Here is a 23,266-nt window from a genome sequence, read left to right on the forward strand (position 1 = left end):
CTATAAAGGGACTCACTGTCGGCAGGCGACGGGATCTTGGGTACATCCTAGAGCCAGTGAGATTTGGGTAAGAATCCTTACATTGTAAAATTTATTTGTATTAAATTATAATAATGTCATTTATTATGAAAATTCATATGTTTTCATTACAGGAGGAGATGGATACCTTACGCAGTTAGCCCACTCCTGATGGTACTCAGCGAAGTGAGTCAGAGATCCTAAGTCAGGTGCTTGGCACTCGTTCTGGATATGTGCGTGGATTTGGCCATAGTGCCAAGCTCATGGCACCCACTAGAGTTGCCTCTAGCCGATCCATCGTCGTTGGCGACAGCACTGCACGCCAAGCTAATACCGCAGACAGAGAGGTTCAGCAGCTACGGGTCGTCGTCGATGACATCAAAGATCAGCTAGATAGGTAGAGGGAGGAGCAGGAGAGGAAGATGATGGATCAGCTGGATAGGCAGAGGGAGGAGCAGGAGAGGAAGATGATGGATCAGCTGGCGAGGCAGAGGGAGAAGTAAGAGAGGAGGATGGAGGAGGGGCTGGCGAGGCAGAGGGAGGAGTAAGAGAGGAGGATGGACGATCAGCTGGCGAGGCAGAGGGTGGAGCAGGAGAGGAGGATGGAGGAGAAACGGGTGGAGCATGAGCGACAGATAATGGAGATGTTTCAGGTTTTCGCTGCACGCTTACCCACCGATGCCCCACCACCTCCGCCTTCATTTTTGTGATTTTTTGTATATTTGTTTATGATGTTAAGTTTATATATATTTATGCGTGAATGAATGTGATGCGGATAAGATTGTTTGTGTTTGGATGAATGTAGTTTATGTTTGGGTTTGGGTTTAGATGGATGTGAATGTGAATATGATGAAATATATTATATAACAGGTGTATATTAGGATGAATATGATGAAATATATTGTTAACAGGTGTATATCAGGAATCTTGTGCGGAATTATGAGCTGTATATTAAAAAAAAAGAGACTTTTAGCGACAAAAATTTTCGTAGCTAAAAGTTTAGTAAAAGTTTTTTGGCGACGAAAATTTTCGTTGCTAAAAGTTGTAATTTATTTTTAGCAGCGAAATTTTGGTAGCGAAAATTTTCGCTACTAAAAGCCATGTAAAGGTTTTTTAGCGACGAAAAGTTTTGCCGCTAAAAGTGAACGAATTTTTCGCTGCTAAAAGTCTTGGAAATTTTTTTTAGCGACGAAAATTTTCGTCGCTAAAAGTGGAACGAATTTTCTAGCAGCGAAAATTTTTGCTGCTAAAAGTCTTTTACAGTTTTTTAGCGGTGAAAATTTTCGTCGCTAAAAGTGGAACGATTTTTTTAGCAGCGAAAAAAGTCTTGTACAGTTTTTTTAGCGACGAAAATTTTCATTGCTAAAAGTGGAACAATTTTTTAGCAGCGAAAATTTTCGCTGCTAAAGTCTTTGAAATTTTTTTTAGCGACGAAAATTTTTGTCGCTAAAAAGCTTGCTTTAGCAACGATTCGAATTTTTCGCCAATAAAACCCTTTTACATCGGTCTTTTAGCGACGAAAAGTTTTGTCGCTAAAAGGTTTTAGCTACGAAAATTTGACTTTTAGTGACGAAAATTTTTGTCGCTAAAAGTAGTATTTCTTGTACTGGAAGGTGGACGGGGAAGCTGGCTAGCACGTGTTTGATGAGCACTAGTCTAGCTGCTTGGTTGAGCAGGTTCGCTTTCCAGCCCACTACTTTCACCTCGATTTTCTGGATGAGAGGAAAAATGTGCTCAAATCTGATTCTCCCTTTGCAGAGAGGGACACCCAGATAAAGAAGAGGGAAGGCCACCTGCTGAAAGCCTGAGAGACTAGAAATCAGCTTGGCCCTATCCAGCGGATAGCGCTTGAGCAGGATGAAAGTGCTCTTAGCTGTGTTCACCCTCTAACTAGAGACCTCTTCATAAGAGCGGATGAAGGATAACAGGGATCGAACCGACTTGATCCTGCCATTGAGAAAAATCAGCGTGTCGTTAGCAAAAAGTAAATGGAAAATCAAAGGGTAGCCTCTGGGAAGGCTGAACGGGTGGCACTCTCCAGAAAGAAACAGATGGCGAAGCCCTCTACTAAGGACTTCCGCCACTAGGATGAATATAGCAGGGGACAGGGGGTCTCCCTGGCGGAGGCCTCGAGAAGATTGGAAGAAGTCATAGCTGCTACCATTGATGGAGAGAGAGAACCAACAGTCTTCCCAACACTGTCTCACCAGGTTGACCCAAACAAGGCTGAAGCCGAACTTGATGAGAACCTTGCGGATGAAGTCCCATTCCATCCGATCATAAGCCTTCTCCATGTCAAGCTTAATCATCATGTTGCCACCATGCCTCTTTCGGTCAATTTCGTAAGCCATCTCAAAGGTCAGTGAAATGCTCTCTGCCATGGATCTGCCTAGGACAAAAGCGCTTTGTTCTACAGAAATGATGTCTGGGAGGATGGAGGACAATCTGCTGGCGATGAGTTTGGAAAGAATCTTATGGACACCATTGCATAAGCTAATAGGCCTGAAGTGTAAGAAGTACACTGTGTTCTTCTTGGGGATGAGGAATATGGACGTGCATCTGAAGGACCTTGGGATGGATCCGCCCATGAAGAATTCCCGAGCAGCTTCTAGGAGGTCATGCTTGATGATATCCTAGCACGAAGAGAAGAATGCGCCAGAGAACCCATCCAGACCAGGGGCACCATCCTAAGGGATGGCTAGGACCACCTCCTTAACCTCTTCCAGAGACGGAGGCTGGGAGAGGAAAAAGTTCATTTAGTTAGTCACTAAAGAAGGGATATAGTCTAGGATGGGGCAGCCATCTAGAGAGCTGCGGGCGTCAGACTGGAGATGCTGTTTGAAAAAGATAGTTGCTGCTACCCCAATCTCAGGACTGGAGGAGATGATGTCTCCCGCAAGGAGCTTAATGGAAGAAATTGCTGATCTCCTTCTGCTCTCTATCACTGAGTCGTGGAAGAACTTTGTGTTACGGTCCCCTTCCTTAAGCCATGAGATTCTGGATCTCCTCCTGGACCAAAGCCTTCTTGAGATCAGCTATGGCTACATCCAGAATCTCCTTGTCAACTGCAGAACCGGAAGAAGATAGAAGGAACTCAGCCCTGGCAATCCTGTCCTCAACATCCTTAATCTTCTGAAAAATGTTCCCGAAGATCTCTACGTTCCATTGCTTAAGAGCAGATTTGACTCTTCTCATTTTCAGACACAATTTCAACAAAGGGGGCGCCTGGATCTATTGCTCCCAAGTGTCGCTGATAAGTTTACTGAAGCTCTCATGGGTCGTCCACATGCATTGAAACTTAAACGGCCTAGGCCCGCTGAATGAAGCTTCTGCCAGCTGGAGGAGTAAGGGGGAGTGATCAGAGAAAACGCAGGAAAGATGCTCGACCTTGCATCTAGGATGGAGCCCCAACTAGACGGTATTGAACAACATTCTATTGAGCCTCGCCCAACGTCGACTCTGGCCAGCTTTGTTATTACACCAGGTGAATTTCGAGCCTACGAAACCCTCATTAATCAGCCCACAATCATCAATGGCTTGCCGAAAGTCTGCCATGCTTCTGCAGCTAGAAGCATTGCCACCAATCCTCTCCTCCGAGGAGGTGGTGGAGTTGAAATCCCCACAAACGAGCTACGGACCATTGATGAGATTAGCGGTAGCCGAGAGGTCAGCCCAGAGTTCTGTCCTAGTGGCCCTGCTGCAAGCTGCATAAACAACCATAAGAAAATGCAACTGAGGATTACCTTCCAGCAACCTGGAAGGAGATGCATTGCCTGGAAGCCGCAATCACGGACAAATGGAATGGGTCGTTGAAGAGGACCCAAATCTTCCCCTCCACCGAATCCTCTGCAAGAGATTGCAGGAATCCTAACTTAGCAGCAATGGCCCTTCTCCTAGTAGGCCCGATCATCGGCTCTTGGAGAAGTAGGATGCCTATCCTCTTTGTTCTAACCAGCCTCTTTAGGTATCTAAGAGTAGGTTTATTCCCTACTCCCCGCATGTTCCAGGATAGGATGTTAGTCATCAGACCCCCATCCTGCAAGTGTCCCTGTTGGCTATGGAGGCTAGCCTGTAGCTCCTCCTGAGGGAGAGATTACTTTTTCAGATTGCTGGGGCTTTGCCAGTTCTTCGGCGACAAGCAGGAGGAGTAGGAAGGGAGGGTGGCAAGGTGTGAGCATGGCTGCCGGTGGGGTCCACCCAAATATCCAGTTCCCCTGGATTGTTGCGCATGGTGGTCTGATAGTTCCGAGCAGGATCCAGCTCTCCATCTTCCGAACCATATGATGAGACTGCACTGGCAAGCTCCCAGAGCATAGAGTCCCCTGACCAACTCCAGCATTCCACTCTCTCTCTACTTCTAAACCACACCAATCCCTCTATCCATCTACCGATCTCCTCTCCCTTCACGTGTTACACATGTTGTTCCCACCAGTGTATGTGTGGTGCATACATACACGCTACCAGTACCACCACCGTTAGTGGTGGTACCTGGCTGTTGTGGGCCCACATGGTGCATGTATGACATCCAACTCATCCGAAAGATTAAGACCATTCTATCCAAATCATTTCACATGCTACCTTTTCCAGATTCAAAGTTTTTTTTTTTTTTTTTTAAATTTTTTTAAAAAAAAAAAAAAGAAAAAAGAAAAAAAAAAAGAAGAAGAAGAAGAAAAAAATTCCCAAACTACTCTCAAAAACTAAAATCTCAGCATAGTTCTATCATGCATCTTTGTGCCAAGATTCAGAACATAAAACAAAAAATAGAAGAAGAAGAAAAAAAAAAAAAAAAAAAAAAGAAGAAGAAGAAGAAGAAGAAGAAGAAAAGAGGCATGTTTTAAAACCTGGACTGGACTTCAACCTGGGCGGTTCAGTCTAATTGGCCCGTGGAATGAATGAACAATAATCAAATTTTAGTGTAGTCTAAACATTGATCAGTACAGGGCTTCAAGAGTTTTTTGAAGAGAGAGTATAAATTACCTAACAACTATAGCTAGGCCAGAAGTTATGCTGAAAATGACTAGGCAAGTCAAATAAATAAATATATATGTGTGTGTGTGTGTGTGTGTGTATTCAAATCACCACTAACCCATAACATCTAAGCTACCATTTTAAAGATAGCTTTTTGTTTACTAAATGTTTTAATTTTCGAGGTGAATTTCATGCAGGAAGAGGGTGCAACACGGCAGAAATTATCAATATTCTTGCGCATCGTGCCTTAATTCAACAAGAATACCGATCCATTTGTTCGGAGGATCTCAAGGAACGTCTCTCCGAAGAGCTTAGATTCGAGGGGGACATTAGTGAAAATCTTGGTGTGAAAGTCAATGTGGGCCATAAGGGGAGTTTTCTGGGTTACTTAGTAGCAACCTTAAGGTATAGATATATTCCATGAGCTCACATGCAGAATTCATTATTCTTCCAAAATAGAATCTAATCATGCCATCTCGATGGATGATAGAATAGATTATCTTAAGCTTTGCATATTTTTTTTCAATGTATAGAATTTTAGATAAAATTTTGTATAATTTCCTACTTTTACTAGCTTAGAAAATAAATCATAAAAGGAAGAGGTACCATACAATGCTCAAATAAGAATTATCAAAAAGTTGCCTAGATTTTCAGTTCATATGAGTGGGACCATCGTGAGAGGCCTTGATGGGTAGACCCACATGATTTGACGGTATTTACACTATTTTAAGAACCTTCACACAATAAACTGCCTAATGTCTAGAGCTTGCCAACCATTCAAGCTCCCTATAAACTGCCCAATGCTAATCCACTTATTTTTTGCAGATGATGCCATCTTATTTTTGAATGGCAGGATCCGAATGTTGCGCGCTCTCCTGAGGTTCATTAAAGATTATGAAATAGCGTCTGGGCAAAGAGTGAACACCAATAAAACATCCTTCATCCTTCCCAAGAAAGCGTCGTCAACCAAAGGCCGAAAAATCAACAACATGACGGGTTCAAACAGGCCTATCTCCGCTGTACCTATTTGGGTATTCCTCTGAAGAAAGGTAAAATCCAGGCGTCTCTCATGCTTCCATTGGTTCAGAAAATTCTAGCTAAGATTGCGGGATGGAAAGCAAGACTCCTCAACCCTGCCGCTAGAATGGTACTTATCAATCATGTGTTGAGTCGTATCCCAATCCATGTTATGTCAGCGGTCAACATCCCTAAAGAAACATGCAGGTTGCTTGAATCAGGACTGGCAAATTTTTTTGGGGGGAACGCGGAGGGTAAGATGAAGAAGCATTAGATTAGATGGTCGAAGTTGTGTTTCCCTTTGTAGGAGGGAGGATTGGGTTTTAGAAGTATGGAGGACATCATGCAAGCATTCAAGACTAAAATGAGCATGAATTTTTTGAAGGGGCGATCTCTATGGGCGAGACTCATGTCAACTAAGTATATTAGGAAGCTTATCAGGCCTATGAGCTCGAATTCGATGGTCAACTCGACAGTTTGGAAGGATATGCAGAAGACTCTCCCGTTTGCGATGCTTCACTCTAAATGGCTTATCGGTGAAGGTTGTGTTAATTTCTGGACCCAAAACTGGAGCAGGGAATGCCTCGTAGCGGGGTGGGTGGAAGGGCCCATCCCAAACCACCTAAGGGAGGCATTGGTGAAGGATTTTTTTTGCCCAAGCAGCTACACTCTCTTTACAGGAAATCAGCAACATCCTCCCCCCAGACATCTATCTGTCATTGAGGGACAACTCGGCCTCGCTGTCCCGCAAGGAGGATAATCTGGCCTAGGATCTTTCGACGTCCGGTAAATTCATTGTGAAGTCCGCTTGGTAGGGGATTCGTCAACGTAGGCTGAAACCCAGGTGGGCTAAATGGGCCTAGGACAAGGTTCTCCCGCCCAAAATTGGTATCTTGCTATGGAAAATCATGCACAATGCTCTTTCGGTGGACACGGCTGTCCGAAAATTAGGGGTGTGTATTGCATCGCGATGTGAGTGCTGTGGCGGTAACCTTGGGTCTTCGACGGGTAACAGGCTAGGCTTGCTGGCTGCGGACTCTATTCTGGGCAATCCGAACGTCCGGTAGTCCACAACTAGCGTCCAGGCTGTGCTAGATCACGATCCCTCATCCCAGGATTTGCGTCAGCGTCCCAGCGTCCCTGATAACACCTATGCTGAACTAGAGATCCACTCTTCCCTGTCGCAACAAATTGATGCTCCCCAACCCACCCCCCCGCCCCCCCATGATGACCCCATGATCACGGTAACTCGCCTGCTCAGGCCGCTGGATCCCCTGTTTTCTGCGTTAAGAATCTCGACCATTTGTTTTCTTTGGGGACAGTTGCAAGTGAAGTTTAGGCCCACTTTCACCGGTTGTTTGATGTCCCAATAATCCCTTCTCATTCTATTCAGTAAAGAATCCTCTTCTGGTCATCTCGGGCATCCGTGTCAACTCGCCTCAAGCGGTTACTCAGCCTGACCCCTGCTCTCATTGTTTGGGAGCTATGGCTCAGTCGTAACTCCTCCCGGTTTGATGGGATCAAGATGTCGGGCTATTTGGTAGTGGGCCGAGTTTCTAGATGATTACAGGAAATTGGAAATTCTTTACCTACCTGCCCATCCTCCTCCCTCAATGACACCATGGCAATTCAAGCTCTGCAGATTTGGCCTGACAGGGTGCTTCCCTCGGCCATGCCTCTGGTGGTCAGGTGGTTAAGGCCCCCTTTAGGGTGGGTAAAGCTGAATGTATACGAGTCATCTCGTGGCAACCCGGGTGAGAGCGGAGGAGGGGGAGTTTGCAGGGACTCCTGGGGCCATCTGATCTTTGCTTTTCACAGGAATTATGGCATCGCTATGAACACCTCGACGGAGGCTCAAGCCATGCTTGATGGAATCACCCTTTGTAGTCGTCTGGGCCTCTCGAATGTTGTGGTTGAATCCGATTCCAAGATTGTTGTAGATGTTGTAGCCGATTCTTCTGGGCATTGCCCTTGGAGTATTTGGTATAGGATGGGCTCCATCCACCAGCTCAGCCGTGTCCTTAATATCTCTTTCAGCCACATCTTTCGTGAAGGAAACATGGTTGCGGATACTTTAGCCAGAGAAGCTAGCGAAGGTCACGGAAATTCTTTCTTTGCTTCTCCTTTGGAGCTCCCTAAGTGCATTCGGGGATCACTGGTCCTCGATAAGGCCGGCCTGGGGAATATGAGAGCCTGAGGAGTCCGACGATTTTGGGGCTGGACGGGGTCTTGGTTTTCCTTCTGCTAGACTCATATATATGTTTGGTCGTCCTCCCTACCTGCCCTTTCGGCGGTCTTTCTTTTTCGGTTTGTTGTTCCTTGTCCAGTTTTTAGGCATGCATATGATAGGTGAGGCCTGCTCCTTTTTGTCAGGGCCCGCCCGAAATGGTTGTACAGATTTCCTCCGTGAATGAAAGATGGTGGCATCGTTCCACCTTTCAAAAAAAAAAAAAAAAAGAACCTTCACACAAAATTGAAGATGGATAACGCATGTCTAACGATTTACTTAGCTACTGTGGGAGTAAAAATGATCTTTCTTTTAACATGAACTTTTTTTTAGCTATTATGGGAGCGGGAACGATCTAATCACTCATTGAATTCTACGAATAAGATAGCCCCCCAAACATGATCGACGGTTTAGATCGTCTAGAGATAATTTAATGGTCAATAATATTAACTCTTTTTTCCTCTTTTAATTTTCTTTCTAAAATTCTCTGGAAAGATTGGGAAGAGTTTGGATGCAATGTGACTTATCCTTATCGCATCTACTCTCTCTCTCTCTCTCTCTCTCTCTCTCTCTCTCTCTCTCTCTCTCTCTCTCTCTCTCTCGTCAACTTCAAGCTTCAAGAGAAAATGGAAGGAGGAATATCTACCTAAAGATATTTCAAAGAAAAATGTGTGGGACCCTCCTACAGTTGACCCTATGGGTCCATATACAACATTTCTTACTCAATCACATTATGAGATGTGCACAATATAAATTATCAATTTAGCTCATCTCATAACAATCAAAATTAAAAGAAACAAAGGCATGGGACTAACTGAATATCTTTGGCTTCTAATAGGTGTTTGAGTATTAAGTGACCACTTGACTAGTATGCAATAAGTCAAGCTTTGTTATGTTTGTCCTCGCCTGTATGACTCCACCGAATAGACTTAACTCACAATCTGAAGTATTTTACCAACATACACACTTATTCAATTTATTGAGTTTATTTACAAAACTTGATTTTTCCATAAACCGTTTAAAAGTAATTTTAAAGTAATAGTATATTACATATATTATTTGCAGAACCTTATCAACAGTTGATACATAGTACACGAATAAGTTTTGAAGTACATATAGGTCTTCAAGTACAAATAAAAATTTTAGAAAACTTGATGTAGCTATCACGGGATCTTCCCATGTATATGTGTAATATGAAATCGATCAAGCGACCTTCCTAGCATAATCAAGTCTGGCCAATCTAGATATCTTTATCATCGTACACTAAAATTGTGATATTTGATCTCATTCTCTTATACACAAGAGAAGAGTATCTAAGAACATAAAAAGGTATCTACGGGACTGACTACTAGTACAATGCAATGAATATATCTAATTAAAACATTCGATAGGTAATAGGTTAGTGTTAGGGATAGAATTGATGCCGTAAAGTAAATAATACTAGGCATATGCGAGGTCTATAATAGGCAGGTCATTACACGTGAGGTATGACTCATCTCATATTCTCATGATCTTCGTTTTTAATCAAACCATAACATTTATCATGTAAAAAAGTAATTGAAAGATTATGCTATTTCAACTTTGATTAATTTTATCTTCAGTTTCTTATAACCAAAAGATAGATGTTTTATCACTTATATCTTCATCATCTATTCTTTACAATACAGAGTAATTCATACCTTAAATATATGAACTAATTCACCCTGGTTAAATATTTAGAGTTAGTCTACTTGTGTAAGTGAGTGGCAGCTGCTAACAAAGATATAGATCCCCAAGATCTCAAAGAAAGTGCTAATAATCTAATTATTTAAATGAGTTGAGCAGGCTTAACAAGCATGCCTATTCAAAATATTGTTTTCAACTAGCCCAAGCTTGGGCCATTACTGGCCCTAGTAATGGGGCCACATCACAAGTAGTTTAGAACTCACCCAAACCCATGCATACAACCCATAAGGATTTATATAAGGGTAAGATGAAAATTTATTTCATCTTTACAAAGTCATGGCCAAAATTAAAGCATCATTTTATGTGATTGATTGTTAAATTTATTTGTCCACTATCCTCTTTAACATCACTTCAATGGAAGTTGACCAGGAGAACCATATATATATATATATATATATATATATATATATATATATATATGAGGTGTTTTATGATTGTATATGTAAGGGAAGAGTCCATAAGAAATAATTAAAAGTGAAGAATTTTTTTGATGCATCCCCAAAAGGGAGGGTAGGGTAGCATACGTTAAGAACTCAAAGAAGAGAGATAAAATCACCTCACAAATGGAATTCACTCATGTTAGATAACTAAAGTTGTTGAGATTTTACTCGAAAGCAACTCTAGGCCGAGGTTACACCTGCATCCCAGGGATGTAGAACATCATTTTTATGGGCCCCTCCATAGATAGTGATCCTATAATCTTCCATATTGGAAAATCTTAGCCTTTTAATTTATGGCCTTTTTCTCTTTACCATCTCACTTACAAGGTTCTGATCAAAGGGTCATGAGGGGAGTTTAAGGAGTTAAACTGCAGGGGCTACCTAACAGTCTAAATCACTAAGCAATGGGCCCACCCATAACAACCTAGATGATCAGATGGGCTTTTCTCTAAAATGTGTTTAATTTAAATGTCTTATCTTTTCATAAAGCAGTTATACTTTGGATGCTTGATCCAGCGAAGTGTGATGCAACAATAGTGGGCCAGGCATTAACGTTGACAACAATTGATTTGCCAGCTCTGACCGAGGTGATATGTTCTCACACCCCATCCCAGATACGACTATTAAAACAAGCTTACTTGGACAAATATGGTACTCAACCCCCTATGCTAACCTTTGTAAAAAAAAAAAATGGCTTCTCTCACAAGGAGGTTCTCTCTCTCTCTCTCTCTCTCTCTCTCTCTCTCTCTCTCTCTCTCTCTCTCTCTCTCTCTCTCTCTCTCTCTCTGTGTCTATTTACTTCTGTTATTAATATGATGTGGCATTGCATTAGTTAGGCCTAGATGATTAGGTGTAGTAGACCAAGAATCAGGATGCTCTACTGATCTAGTGAGCCATATAATATGGAAATCTTGGAAACAATCAACTAACAACTTTCCATTTACATGTAATTAGGAGCATGACTTGTAGAAAATATTAAATGTTAATAAAAGATGTAAAAAAAAAAAAAAAAGTAATAAAAAAAAAACACCCTTTACTATATTTAATGCGAGTAGACACACACACACACACACACACACACACATATATATAGTCCAATGCTCGGCTGCGCACCATTTCTCACGAGTTCTCATGAGAACTTTTTGAGAACTCAGCACAGGTGATGTGATTCCAAATCTTGAATGGTCCATGTGATGAAGCACCCCATGATACCTCTAGGGCCTAACTTTTACCCTGATCCAAAACTTTGGTGGGCCATGGCAAAAAAAAGAAAAACAAAACAGTTTTCTCCTCTGATTTGCCTCTCTCTTTTTCTATGGCCCACTAAAGTATTGGATCAGGCTAAAAGTTGGGCCCTTCAGATTTTATGGGGTGCTACATCACGTGGATGGTTCAGATCTTACACTCATATCATGTGAGATGAGTTCTCAAAAAGTTCTCACAAGTTCTCATGAGAATTGGTGCGCATGTGAGCATTTTATTTTTTTTTATTTTTTTAAAAAAATAGAGGATCTGTATATTCCATAGCAAAAGGCTATACAACCTGTTGTACATTCGGGTTCGGTAGGCAAAAAAATCCAAACCGAAACGAGCCTGAATGGTGGAAGAGCCAGGGGAGGCCGGGTCATTTAACGGAAATGGAAGGCTTTTTCCGAGCGGCTCATGAATTCTTGGAAAAAGAGGGAGCGAGCTAATGGATCAATGAATATATATAGAGTTCAACGGTATGAGGGAGCGAGCTAATGCATACACACGAATTAGCTTATGAGGTCGAGCAGTCTCAATTTCACTACAGGATTAGCGAATGAATGATGGGCTGGGCCATCCCTCCTAATAAAGGGAATAACGGTGCGAATACTAGCGTGTAGCATCCCATGTTGAGGGTCAAATATTGCATATTAGACCCCAGTTATTACCTGATTTTACGAATATGATACCGTTTAACGCCCTATTTTAATCGTGTTTGTGATGCAAGGTGAATTTAAAGAGTTTGGACTGAAAAAGGTATTAAAAGCATGGATTTAATGCTCTGAAGTCACCAAGGCAAGGGACAGACCCCAGGGGACCAAGATCGAAGGATTCACATGCCAAAGATCTAAGAAAATTACGCCAATCACGTTAAACGGGCCTGAAAGTCAGCCAGAATCCAAGATCACGGCGTTCTCACCATCCGTTCGGCTCAAAACCTTATATATGGCCTGAGGACTATAAATTAACCGTACATGTAAAATTTCCACCATTGGATCCTTGTGGAAGTGGCCCAAAAAATAAATCAGCCCCTAAAATCCTGATTTGGGGCCCGCCTGATATCTGGATATGCCTCAATTTCGGTCTTAACACCTTAAATTATGCGGAGAACCAGATGGACAGAGTAGATTTTTCACGAACATCTCAGGGACCCCACACTTGAGGTGTATGTACACCATGTACACGTGCGCTCGGTGCACCGGACCAGCCAAAGACGGTCAAGGGTCTTTGACCCGACCTCTCTCGCACGCAGGCCAGCGGACGGACGTCCGATGGCCATTTTTGGCTTGTGGGCCGTACACATCTAGTTTTTTGATGATCCTAACCGTTCATTCACTCCAGAGAGGGGGCGTGACCATCGCTTAGTTGTCCCTTTTGGCCTTATATACGCGATCACACGATTTCTATCGTCAAACGCAGGATGAACGGTAGCTTGAGTTGGTACAGTGGGCATGCTAGAACCTACCAAAACCACCCCTTCTCGACTGGTTTTTCGCCAGGAATCCAATGGACGGTATGGATTCTTTATAAAAACATAATTGTGGGCCCACCGAACACATCAGCGTACTCTGTTTACGCAGGAACGTGTGTCCATGAAAAACGGCCACGGTGGGCCGTTCTGTGATCAAGATCATGGTCGGATACATGATCCGGACAGTCCAGAAGTTGCAAGAGGGGGTCTTAAACCCCACCAAGAAGTCAGATGGCCAAATCAGTTGGCCAATCCACGCCCAAACTCGGTCCAAAAGCAACGAGTTTTTCGCTATGCAGAACAGAGGTGCACTGTCCGTTTGTTTGCGATTTGCTTTGCGTAAGGAGAGTCGGTTCTCCGACTCCAGCAGGATCTACAAACAGCCAACCTCTTGGCTATCTATAAAAGGTGACGAGAGAGAGAGAGAGAGAGAGGAGGAACAGAGGAGTGTGGACGTGCAAAGCCTGGATGTGGAGCAGTTTCTAACAGAGTTTTCTTCCTTTATTTATTTATATATATATATATGTATATATAATGTTTTTTTAGAGGATAGTTAATCATGTTCATGATTTGCTAAACCTCTTAGCTAGGGCTATGAGGTGAAGCTTGTGGCGTGATGGGAAGGCTTCTATGATTTTGATTCATGTTATGAACTACCTTGGTTTTAGTTTGATTAATAGGAATATTTTCAGTTTTTAATGGTTTGTTGTGATTGAAATTACAATATATCTGCGATGACATTAAGTATTTCCTTTTTATTATTTTGATTGTGAAGCTAAGATGCTCTGTTGTTCACCATTGCCCCTTGGATACACTACCAAAAACCAGAGTAGAAAACCGTCGGCAATGACTTTGCCCGACGGCTTTTAGCCGTCGCAAGGTCCGTTGCGGCTTGGGTCCACCGACCGTTGTCGGCCATTGTCGTTAATTGAAAAAAATAAGAATTTGGATAATATATTTGATTTTGATTTCTTCCTTTTCGTGTCGACTTTATCTTCTCAAATAAGTTGGTTTCATTAAGGCTTTCGAGAAATTGGTATATCTAGTTATGAATGTGTATTAATCAACGCACAAATCCAAAACTAGATATACCCATTTCTCCAAAGCTCTGAACGAACCAACCTATTTGAGAAGGTAAGTCTACACAATAGAGAAGGAAGAAATCAAAATCAAATATATCATCCAAATTCCAAATATTTGGATTGGATATATGCTTTAAAAACAAGAGACCACATATCATTTAAGTCTCTTTCTTTATTTTGCTGCTTGACCTGTGGGGGTTTTCTTGAAGTCCTTGGCTATAAATCTAGAAATGCAGTCCACATTCAACTATTCAGATCTGGGTTGCATTTGCACGTGATTTATGTTGAAGACAAACAATCACATGATTAAGCACATTAGAACAGAGATAATGCAAAAAGATAAGACAAATATAGTAATGAAATTGATGAAATGAAAAGGAAAAAGATTCCCTAGCAAGATGAAATGCGAAAACAACTCAACCTGCAGAAATTGACGACTATATCCATAATATACAAGCCTTATATGTGAATGACAAATTGTAAGACCTAATAACCAACACAAAAAATTAGCAGAAGGAAGCTGTTATTGCAACTTAAGAGTAAATAAAAGAGAACATAGCATCAGCAAAATCCTGATATCATTTTGACTTGTGAATCCAAGAATATGAGAAACAAAACAGCCAACTTATTTGCATGAAGCTACTTCCAGCAATGTTTCAATATGCAATTGATGTATAAAATTAAAGTGCTTTTTATTTCTTAGCATAAAATAGTAGGTTTTCTTGATGAACAGGTATCAAAAGCGTCCAGCAACCATACAGGCAGGCCCACCTTTCTGGGACCCACATTGTTAATCTTTGTGGAACACTGTGAACCACCAGTAGTTTACAGTTCAGACATTGTAGGGCTGTAAATACCAGATTGAAGCGAGCCTGCTCGAATGAAGGCCTTGCAATGTGGAGGTCCTGAAATATGCCTACAACTAAATCAAGATTTCTATCTTAAGGAATTAAGCTGGCAAATGAAATACCAAAAACAAAATGTCAGATTTTTTATGAGTCACGATTAGAAAAAGGCCTCTCAGTTGAAAATAGGACAATACCTCTTCTAAGACAGCAGCAACATCCGACTCTGTACCTTTTCCTCAATGATAGAAACTTCTCACTAGCCTGTATTGCGAAATAGGCCATTTGATTTCTTATTCCTGTCTTCTTCATGCAGAGGGGATCCAGAAAAAAATCCATGATCCAGCAGACTTCTTGGTAAGAGACCTCATTTCAGCCTTCTGTAAGATTGATTCAGATCCATTAATATTACAAAAAACAAATTACTTCTGAGGAGAGAGCTAATTCCAACCATTTCTCACTCATCAGAATCGTAAAAACCAAGTATTAGGCTATACGCATAATATTCCCTGAAAATTGAAATACTAAAGCCAGGAAACATTTTGGAGAAAAAGCTAACCTGCATGTATTTCTAGAAGCTGCATTTTGGAATCAGCTATTGGAACACTTTGAAAGGCTTCCATTGGATAATGAACCTGTACCAAATTGTAATCAGATTTTTCATCCAACTGCATGTTGATTAGTCCTGGATAAATAACAAGAGAGTAACTATTTCTTAGAAAAAAATAAATAAATGACAATCAACATCAATCTATTAAACTGTCCAAGTAAACAAAAGTAAGACCACTGCAAGTATGAGTGATCCAGGTTAGATCCCTGGTTATCTTACCTTATAATACCTTACTTGTAGGCCTGCCAATAGGCTAGGAAAAAAAAATTAATATGCCCAACTCAGAAAGTTCAGAATCTAGGGCAAAGCTAACCCCAAGCTAGCCCCTAACAGCCCTACCTGTGCCCAAAAAGGAAAAAACCACCTACCACCTTTCAACAAAACAAAATGTATCAAATCCGAAGGACACATCTTAAAAATCCTTTTATGAAATAAAAGAGTGGAATCTGCAGCTTAAAACAAACCTAAGGCCCTGTTTGGTTGCCACTTACAAATGAGCTCATCTCATTTTAGTTAACGGTAATTATGTACTTGAGATTTTATTCGACCCAGTAATCAGTCTTTAGATGTCTGAGTTAGACCCAACCGAGTGAATGAATAGCACATCAGTTATTCTCATGGAATAGGATTTGGTAGAGGCAATGGTCATAGACCAACCAAACTGAGTCAACACAGCCAAGTTCCCAGTGGACCAGTTGCTGTTGAACATTGCTAAAAAGGGCTGCGTTGCAGGAAGTGAGGATGGAGTTGTCACCTTTTGAATTAGCTGGAGAGCAGTCACAGCCAAGTTTGTGCCTATACGGTGGGTAGGAGGGTATTTATGCAATGCATTGTCCATCTTACATACATAACTCCATATACCCTTTGCAAAAGCCAGTTTTGCCATCTCGACGTTTAGGCCGGCATCTTCTTGGTGCACCATTGCAATCTCGCAAGCGTCTCTACCAGGGACTATGATCAAAATCACAAACTAAACAGCATTAGAAAAGAGAGGCGGGGTGCATGTGGGGGAGGGAGAGAGAGAGAACTGCCATGAAACAAAGAAACTGCAAACTTGAACACTGATTTCACAATCATCATGGTCCACCGAATGTCGATTTTCCATTTCTCTATCATCAATTAAACAAAATTGCCTGAGAAAAAGTTCTAATAAACAATTGATAAAGGTGTTTTGATAGGACCAATGATGTGCAGAGTACAGGCTGGACTAGGAGACTGGTCTTTCAGTTTCAACATTTGGCTTGGCCCTGTCAAAATAAAACTTGCAATAGAAGAATAATTGACTTGGGCTTGGCCAATCAACATTTTTTTCAACCACCACATAGGACGGTTCCAGTGAATGATGCATCATGAGTCACCATGAACTGCAACATGTCATGAGCTGGATTGATTACAAAACGTAATCAGTCATCTTCTCATTTTGCAAATTGCCAGCGGCAAATGAATTATAAAATTCAATGGCATGAAAGAGCGGCAAATGGCATAGAGACAGAACTATACCAGAGACAAAAATGAACTGCATATTGGTACTTCAAAACACAACTGGTTTTTTTCTAGAAATAGATGCAAGTTCAAACTTCAAAACTCAGGGTTCATTCTGGAAATTAAGTCTTTCAATTTCCAAATTCAAACACGTCAATCGGTGAAAGAGTTGCCTATCCTACAAAAATGGCCATGCTCCACCATTGACGCGGATGACTTTTTATGAAGTCCATGTTCACTATGCACTTGGAACAAGGGTGAACCGAGTCCTAGATGAGCTTTAATCCATGTTGTACGGACAATTAATTGTTTCTAAACTAAAAGCTACAGTCCGCATTCCAGTTCAAGTTCAGTTCACAAATGAGTTCCAGTTCACAGATTTGTCTGGAGTTTAGTCTATGAATCAGTTGACAAATTATATTAGGATCTGCTGCAATCACATGATACAATCCAGTTCACATGAGTGCATGAATCAGTTTACAAATGAGTGCAAGAAAGAAAAGTAACCATTGATTTGGAAGAAAAAAAAAAAACCATTAATGTGCATCACTTCACAAGAACCTGCAACCCATCACTGCAATCACAGAATAAGTCAATGAATCACTTCACAACCATCCATCGATCTGCATCACTTCACAAGCATGTGCATTAGTTACAAAAGTCTAGGATCTGTTGCAATAAGGAAAAGTCAATCAGTTACACAAATGAGTTGATGAACCAGGCTACAAATGAGTGCATGAAGCCCAAGTACTACTCCTACATGTGGTGACAGGTCTGCATCGATGGCTATCAGTTTAGAAATGAGTGCACAAAAGGAAAGTAACCATTGATTTGAAAAAAAAAAAAAAAAAAACTGATATCATTTCATAACCATCGATGGCTATCATTTCCTTCTTTTTTGCTGAAAGTTGCAATAACAGCTTCCTTCTTTTTCCCATTAAAATGCTACTAGCAAAGCAGAATGGAAAATGTACCAATCACTTTCATAGAGAATGACAACATCTGCAGTGGCAAGGTTGATACCCAGACTAATGTATCAAGTAAATGCAATTTTGTTTGAGATGATGCATAACAGAAAAGACCAACAAGTTTCCTTCTCACCCTATCAGGTTTGCCACCCTGTGTTTTCACCAGGGCCCAAATATCAGGTTGATTCAAAACTCAGGTGGGCTACACCATGGGGAACAGTGGAGATGGGAGGCCCCACTGTTAAAATTCAGGACATTCCAACACTCATGTGGGCCACACCAAATGAATTTAGAGTTTTTAGGGATGATTTTACACCATCCCCTATGACTTGGCCAACCTAATTCTTGTATTGGACTTATTTTAAGGATCCACAGTGAAAATGTGGTGGTGCACCTGGCAGACAGAGTGGATCTGATGCACATTCTCACCCATGTGGTGCTCGGTTGTAGGTACACCCTCTGTATGACTACACATAATCATGCTAGCGCAGTCTTTCTTCTTCTTCTTCTTCTTCTTCCTTCCTTCTTTTACCATAACAGAAGATGAAGCCTTTGTAATTTTTGACAAAAATGGGATTTATAAAGCTGACCCCAAGCAGCAGCTGGAACAAGGCTAGGATGATGATGGTGCCAACTGGTTTATAAATCCCTCAATAAAGGCATCGGTTATGCCCAACAATAAGATCAAACGTATGCTAATGAGTTAAGAGGGGTTGACATTATTTATTCAAAAAGTGAAACAAGTGACCAATTGAGCATTTCCCATTCAAGTGGGAACAAGTGATGGAAATGGAGCCTGCCACATAGCCTAACATCCCTCAAAAACACGATAAGGCAAGATGAAGAAGAATATGTTGAAGGTTGGAGAGGAGGGTAGAGGGTACCTCCAATGGATGCTCATTGCCCCAGTCAACAGCAAACTTGATAGATGGACAAAGGTTGGTGGGACTAATCAGCCAATAGTTTTTTCTCCGCATAAGACCCCGGCTGAGGAAATCCTTGTACTGTGGATGTATTATTAGTGAAAGAGAACCACATGCGATTATATATTTTAAACTCACTGACCATGCATATCCTTCAGCGTATATTTTATACCTGCAGAATTGTGAATCAAGTGTCAACACAAAGAAGTAACATGTGCAGAAAATGCATTTCTCATACTCTCTAACATATATTATAACAACTTAGCAAAGTGACTCACCGATAATTACATTGATTCGCTAGTTTGGACTGCTTGAAACCTGCTCTTGCTTCTTCAGCCCAATCCTAAAATGCAGTGCAGAGATGGTATGTCTGTCAAAATAGGGTTGCCACCATACATGCAGCATGGATAGTACATCCAAGTAGAGAAATGCCATTAATATGCTCAAAGGACTTACTTGACGCATGATCTGAGCACCCCAAGTCTTGGAGTTATTACAGCTTAGTAACTTTGTACATATGGGAGACTGAACATCTGGATTACCTTTCCAGACTGAACATCTGAACAATGGAGCTCATCAGATCACCGCAATGGATCACATAACCATTGGCTCCACTTTCACAAATTGAATAACCAAGCACACTACGCACAGACTTTTACTAAGCCAAAGTGCATGTGAAGCCTGACCATCCACATGCCATACATCCGCAAGATTCAAGCATTCCATTGGATGGGCCTCACTGTTAGCACATGTTTGCATGCTAATCCACGTCCGTAGACACCTCTCATAGACACGCACGCCACGCATGTGAAATGTCATTTTCAAACCAATCTACGCTCGCTATTTTCAAATCTCACGCGGCCACTTCATTCCCCCACTCTCTCCCTCGATTTCCCCACTCTCACCTCTCTGTCTCTCTCTCTTGAAGCAAAAAAGAAGAAAAAAAAAATCTCTTTTATGTTTTTTCAATCCATCTTCCATTTTCTTCTTAACAAGAAAATCCATATTTACTAATATTCCCATTTTTCTATTTTTCAAAAGAATGAGTTCGAACTCCGAAAGCATCGGCTCCAGCACTCGTACTTTCAGCCCAAACCCTAACCAAGGACTCCAAAATTACCAAGTACTCATAAACATTCATTGCAAGCATTTTTTGTCTATGTGCATGACGACCATACTGTTAAGATCAATCCTCTTATTTGCGCTCCCCTATGTGTGGATTTTGATGGGGACTGCGTTCATATGTTACTTAATAGATTATATTCCGAGATAAAAGGTATCAATTATAAAAAAAAAATTATAGTTCAAAAGCAGACAATAAAGAGCACAAATTCTTATTATAAAGGTGATATGTAGAGTTAAGCTTACCACATTGTCATGTTGAAACCGTTCCTTGAATATGGGGACGTCCCTTGTTGATCTAAAACAGTCAAAGAGAATTACAATTAAAAGAAAGAAAGAAAAAAAGAAAAGAAAGACACTTGTATCTCTTTAGTTGCACAAATACGGGGACGTCCCACACGCAACCAGTTGCACAAATTTCTCATCTATAGCTAGTGGTGTCTCTTATTTTAATCTAAGTTAATAATCAAGCACTTGTATCTCTTTACATGTGGCAAACACTTAAGAAATCAAGACTGTTCATCTGCTAGCCCCTAAAGATGATGGGCAATGTGTTACAAATTACACTGGTTGGATCCTAGGCACTGATTGGAAGTCTTTTGATGATTACAAATGGAAGATTAGAAGAAAAAAAAAAAAAAACTGAAAAATAGTCTTTAGTTTGATGAAAAAAGAAAACCCTAAAATTAGTGGTTAGGATTATCCAAACCATTACGAGTGTTGGAGAATGGCCCACCTGCACTAGGGATAGATGAATGCCTTGGCGTCCACATATGTTGTGTATCAAGATAAGAGTACTTGACAACCAACTTTAATGTAAGCATTAAGCACTGGATGCTTTCCCATATTATAATACAGGACTGAAAGGGCAAGAGGAAGAAGAAGAAAGGGTTGTTGCACACAAGTGGTTGTAGATGATCAGTTTTTTATAGAATTATATATTAATGCAAAGAATACAACCAGCTTCATAAAAGCACATTGATAACATATAGAGAGAACCAGGTATAAAGAAGAAGGAAAAGGTAGGTTATATTATTTTTTTCCTGACCTTCATGAATAGTTCATAGACTGCAAGTCCAATATAAGTCCTTTGTGGCAAATTTTTGGGAGTTGAATTTTCCATACATTTCAACCAATTCAAATATGCATAAGAACTAAGTTTCTGGACATGGCAAAGTACATAATATCACTTCTTGGCAAATATATAGAAGCTGAATGTATTCATGGTCTTGGAACATACATCTTTGGAAACCGATACACTAAACTACAAAAGGCTACAAAAAAAAAAAACAAAACAAATGGAGAAATGCTCGGGTGGGCTGTACGTATGGGAACGTCCTTGTAGATAGCTGCAGTCAGACATGAGGTATTGATAACATTAATCTGGACCTTCTATTTTATCCAATGCTCCTTTCTTAGGCCCCTTTCAGAAAATCAAACAAACTGGATAACATCAACCCTATTAATATAAACGTCCACTTTCCAACCCATGGATGAGATGGTTACTATCACCTAACCAAAGCAATTGTTTCAAAACCACAAGCAAAACTCAAACAGATAAAATAAAAATGCCCCTAATACTAGTATTTCTTGTAGTGTGAGAATTGGATTTGCATACCTTAAAATGATCTAGAAAAACAGATAAAATAAATACATCAAGGTGGCCCCACGGTAAGGGCCACAACTAATCCGCTTTGGTCAAGAGAATGTGGCTAGGCAAGATCTTTCAATCTAGGAGTGTTTTCGAATATGCAGTCAGGATGACATGAAGATGGACACCACATTCTGTGATAAAAAATCACATGACTCACCTTAGCATGAAATCTGTATACGAGCTTCTGAATGAACGGTCTAAATCATCACCTTTTTTTTTTTTTTTTCAAAAGTCATCACCATCTATAAATTCTTTTGATCCTAAATTCAACAAATTCAATTGTCCAAACTAACAAATATTAACCTATGACTATTGAAAAACAAGACACTGAAAAACAACTATGACAAACCTGTCTTGCAACAGCCAATGATCGAAGCCCAGGTTCAACAAACTTGTCTATCACAGAATAAACCTTGTTCCTAACACCATCCTTGCAGTTGCAAAGGTTCAAAATCTGTTCATGGAGACCAAACAAAACAAGTGAACAATAGCCCAATCCATATTGAAATACCTTCCATCTATATGAGAACTGGGAAAAATATAAGAAGAAAAATTAGTAACTGCTCAGGGGCGCCTTTCCAGGGCCCAAATGCAGGATTTTTCCCACACTCAAGGACTCCATTTCCAGAAGTGAACCTTTCCGCTTGCACTTAGAAGCTGAGTGTGGTGTGATGTAATGGTCATCCATCAGGACCATCCAGTGACATTGTTCACAAGGAAGTAAAAGGGCATGAGTTCATCTAGACACAACAGAACAATACCCAAAAAGACTGTAATGTTCACCAAGATCACTTTATAATCCAATGGGACTGTCCAAATAAAATTTACAGCAATTAGATTGCCTTTTAGGCAACAATGAGTACGAAATTAAGCACAATCAGATGCCCTAAACTTCTAATAAATTGATTTTTTTTTTCTGGTAGATTGTCGAGAAGTGAGGCAATTCATCGAAGAGTCAAATTGCAATAATTCAAAACAGCAAAAGCGGTACTAGTCCAACTCCATTTATAACGAGTGAAGATGCACAAACTGTAATTTAAAAATATTTCAGGCCCAATTTGGAACATATGGAATCATGGTTTGGGTCATGTCTTCTCATGAATGAAAATGGTGCCATCCCAACTTTGATTATATCTATATTGAAAATAGGACCATTGGATATTTCATACATTTAACCATCCAAATAATCTCCACCAGTCTGACGATCAGCTGAAACTAACTGATGTTTAGAAGACTATATGGTTATTTCAAATGCAAGTCTTACTGCATTTAAGTAGTTGAGACTTGGACGCATAGTGGTAGATGAAAGAAGATGGGGAATAACTACACACACACAGATATATATATATATATATATATATATATATATATATATATATATATATATATATATATATATATATATATATATATCCTGCGTATCATTCATCACACCCTGCCAGAGTATTAAAGCAAACTGAGAGAGA

The 23,266-nt window shown here is 40.6% G+C and overlaps 1 protein-coding gene and 3 long non-coding RNA genes across 6 annotated transcripts; 2 read left to right on the top strand and 2 right to left on the bottom strand.

The window, feature by feature from the left end:
* Positions 1-363: 363 nt before the first annotated feature.
* On the top strand, positions 364-932 carry LOC131227802 (uncharacterized). Its single transcript, XR_009162508.1, has 2 exons — positions 364-415; positions 596-932. It is a non-coding gene; the product is annotated as an uncharacterized LOC131227802 (long non-coding RNA).
* A 4,815-nt stretch (positions 933-5,747) lies between these two features.
* LOC131227289 (uncharacterized) lies at positions 5,748-6,489 on the top strand. Its single transcript, XR_009162170.1, has 2 exons — positions 5,748-6,133; positions 6,201-6,489. It is a non-coding gene; the product is annotated as an uncharacterized LOC131227289 (long non-coding RNA).
* Positions 6,490-14,869: 8,380 nt separating this feature from the next.
* LOC131227731 (uncharacterized) lies at positions 14,870-15,301 on the bottom strand. Its single transcript, XR_009162469.1, has 2 exons — positions 15,239-15,301; positions 14,870-15,101 (listed from the first exon to the last, which is right to left on the bottom strand). It is a non-coding gene; the product is annotated as an uncharacterized LOC131227731 (long non-coding RNA).
* Positions 15,302-15,309: 8 nt separating this feature from the next.
* LOC131227732 (uncharacterized) lies at positions 15,310-19,683 on the bottom strand. Of its 3 annotated transcripts, XM_058223539.1 has the most exons (6): positions 19,481-19,683; positions 19,303-19,367; positions 18,986-19,196; positions 16,406-16,621; positions 15,601-15,676; positions 15,310-15,421 (listed from the first exon to the last, which is right to left on the bottom strand). In XM_058223539.1, the coding sequence occupies exons 1-6, from the start codon at positions 19,487-19,489 to the stop codon at positions 15,414-15,416; spliced, it is 585 nt and encodes a 194-aa protein (XP_058079522.1). In that variant the 5' UTR covers positions 19,490-19,683; the 3' UTR covers positions 15,310-15,413. The 3 variants fall into 3 exon arrangements, with proteins under 3 accessions (XP_058079522.1, XP_058079523.1, XP_058079524.1); XM_058223540.1 differs by having other exon boundaries at positions 15,316-15,726; positions 19,481-19,679; XM_058223541.1 differs by lacking the exons at positions 15,310-15,421; positions 15,601-15,676 and having other exon boundaries at positions 16,003-16,621; positions 19,481-19,584.
* Positions 19,684-23,266: the final 3,583 nt, after the last annotated feature.

The sequence above is a fragment of the Magnolia sinica genome, chromosome 15, assembly GCF_029962835.1.
Source record: "Magnolia sinica isolate HGM2019 chromosome 15, MsV1, whole genome shotgun sequence".
NCBI lineage: Eukaryota > Viridiplantae > Streptophyta > Magnoliopsida > Magnoliales > Magnoliaceae > Magnolia > Magnolia sinica.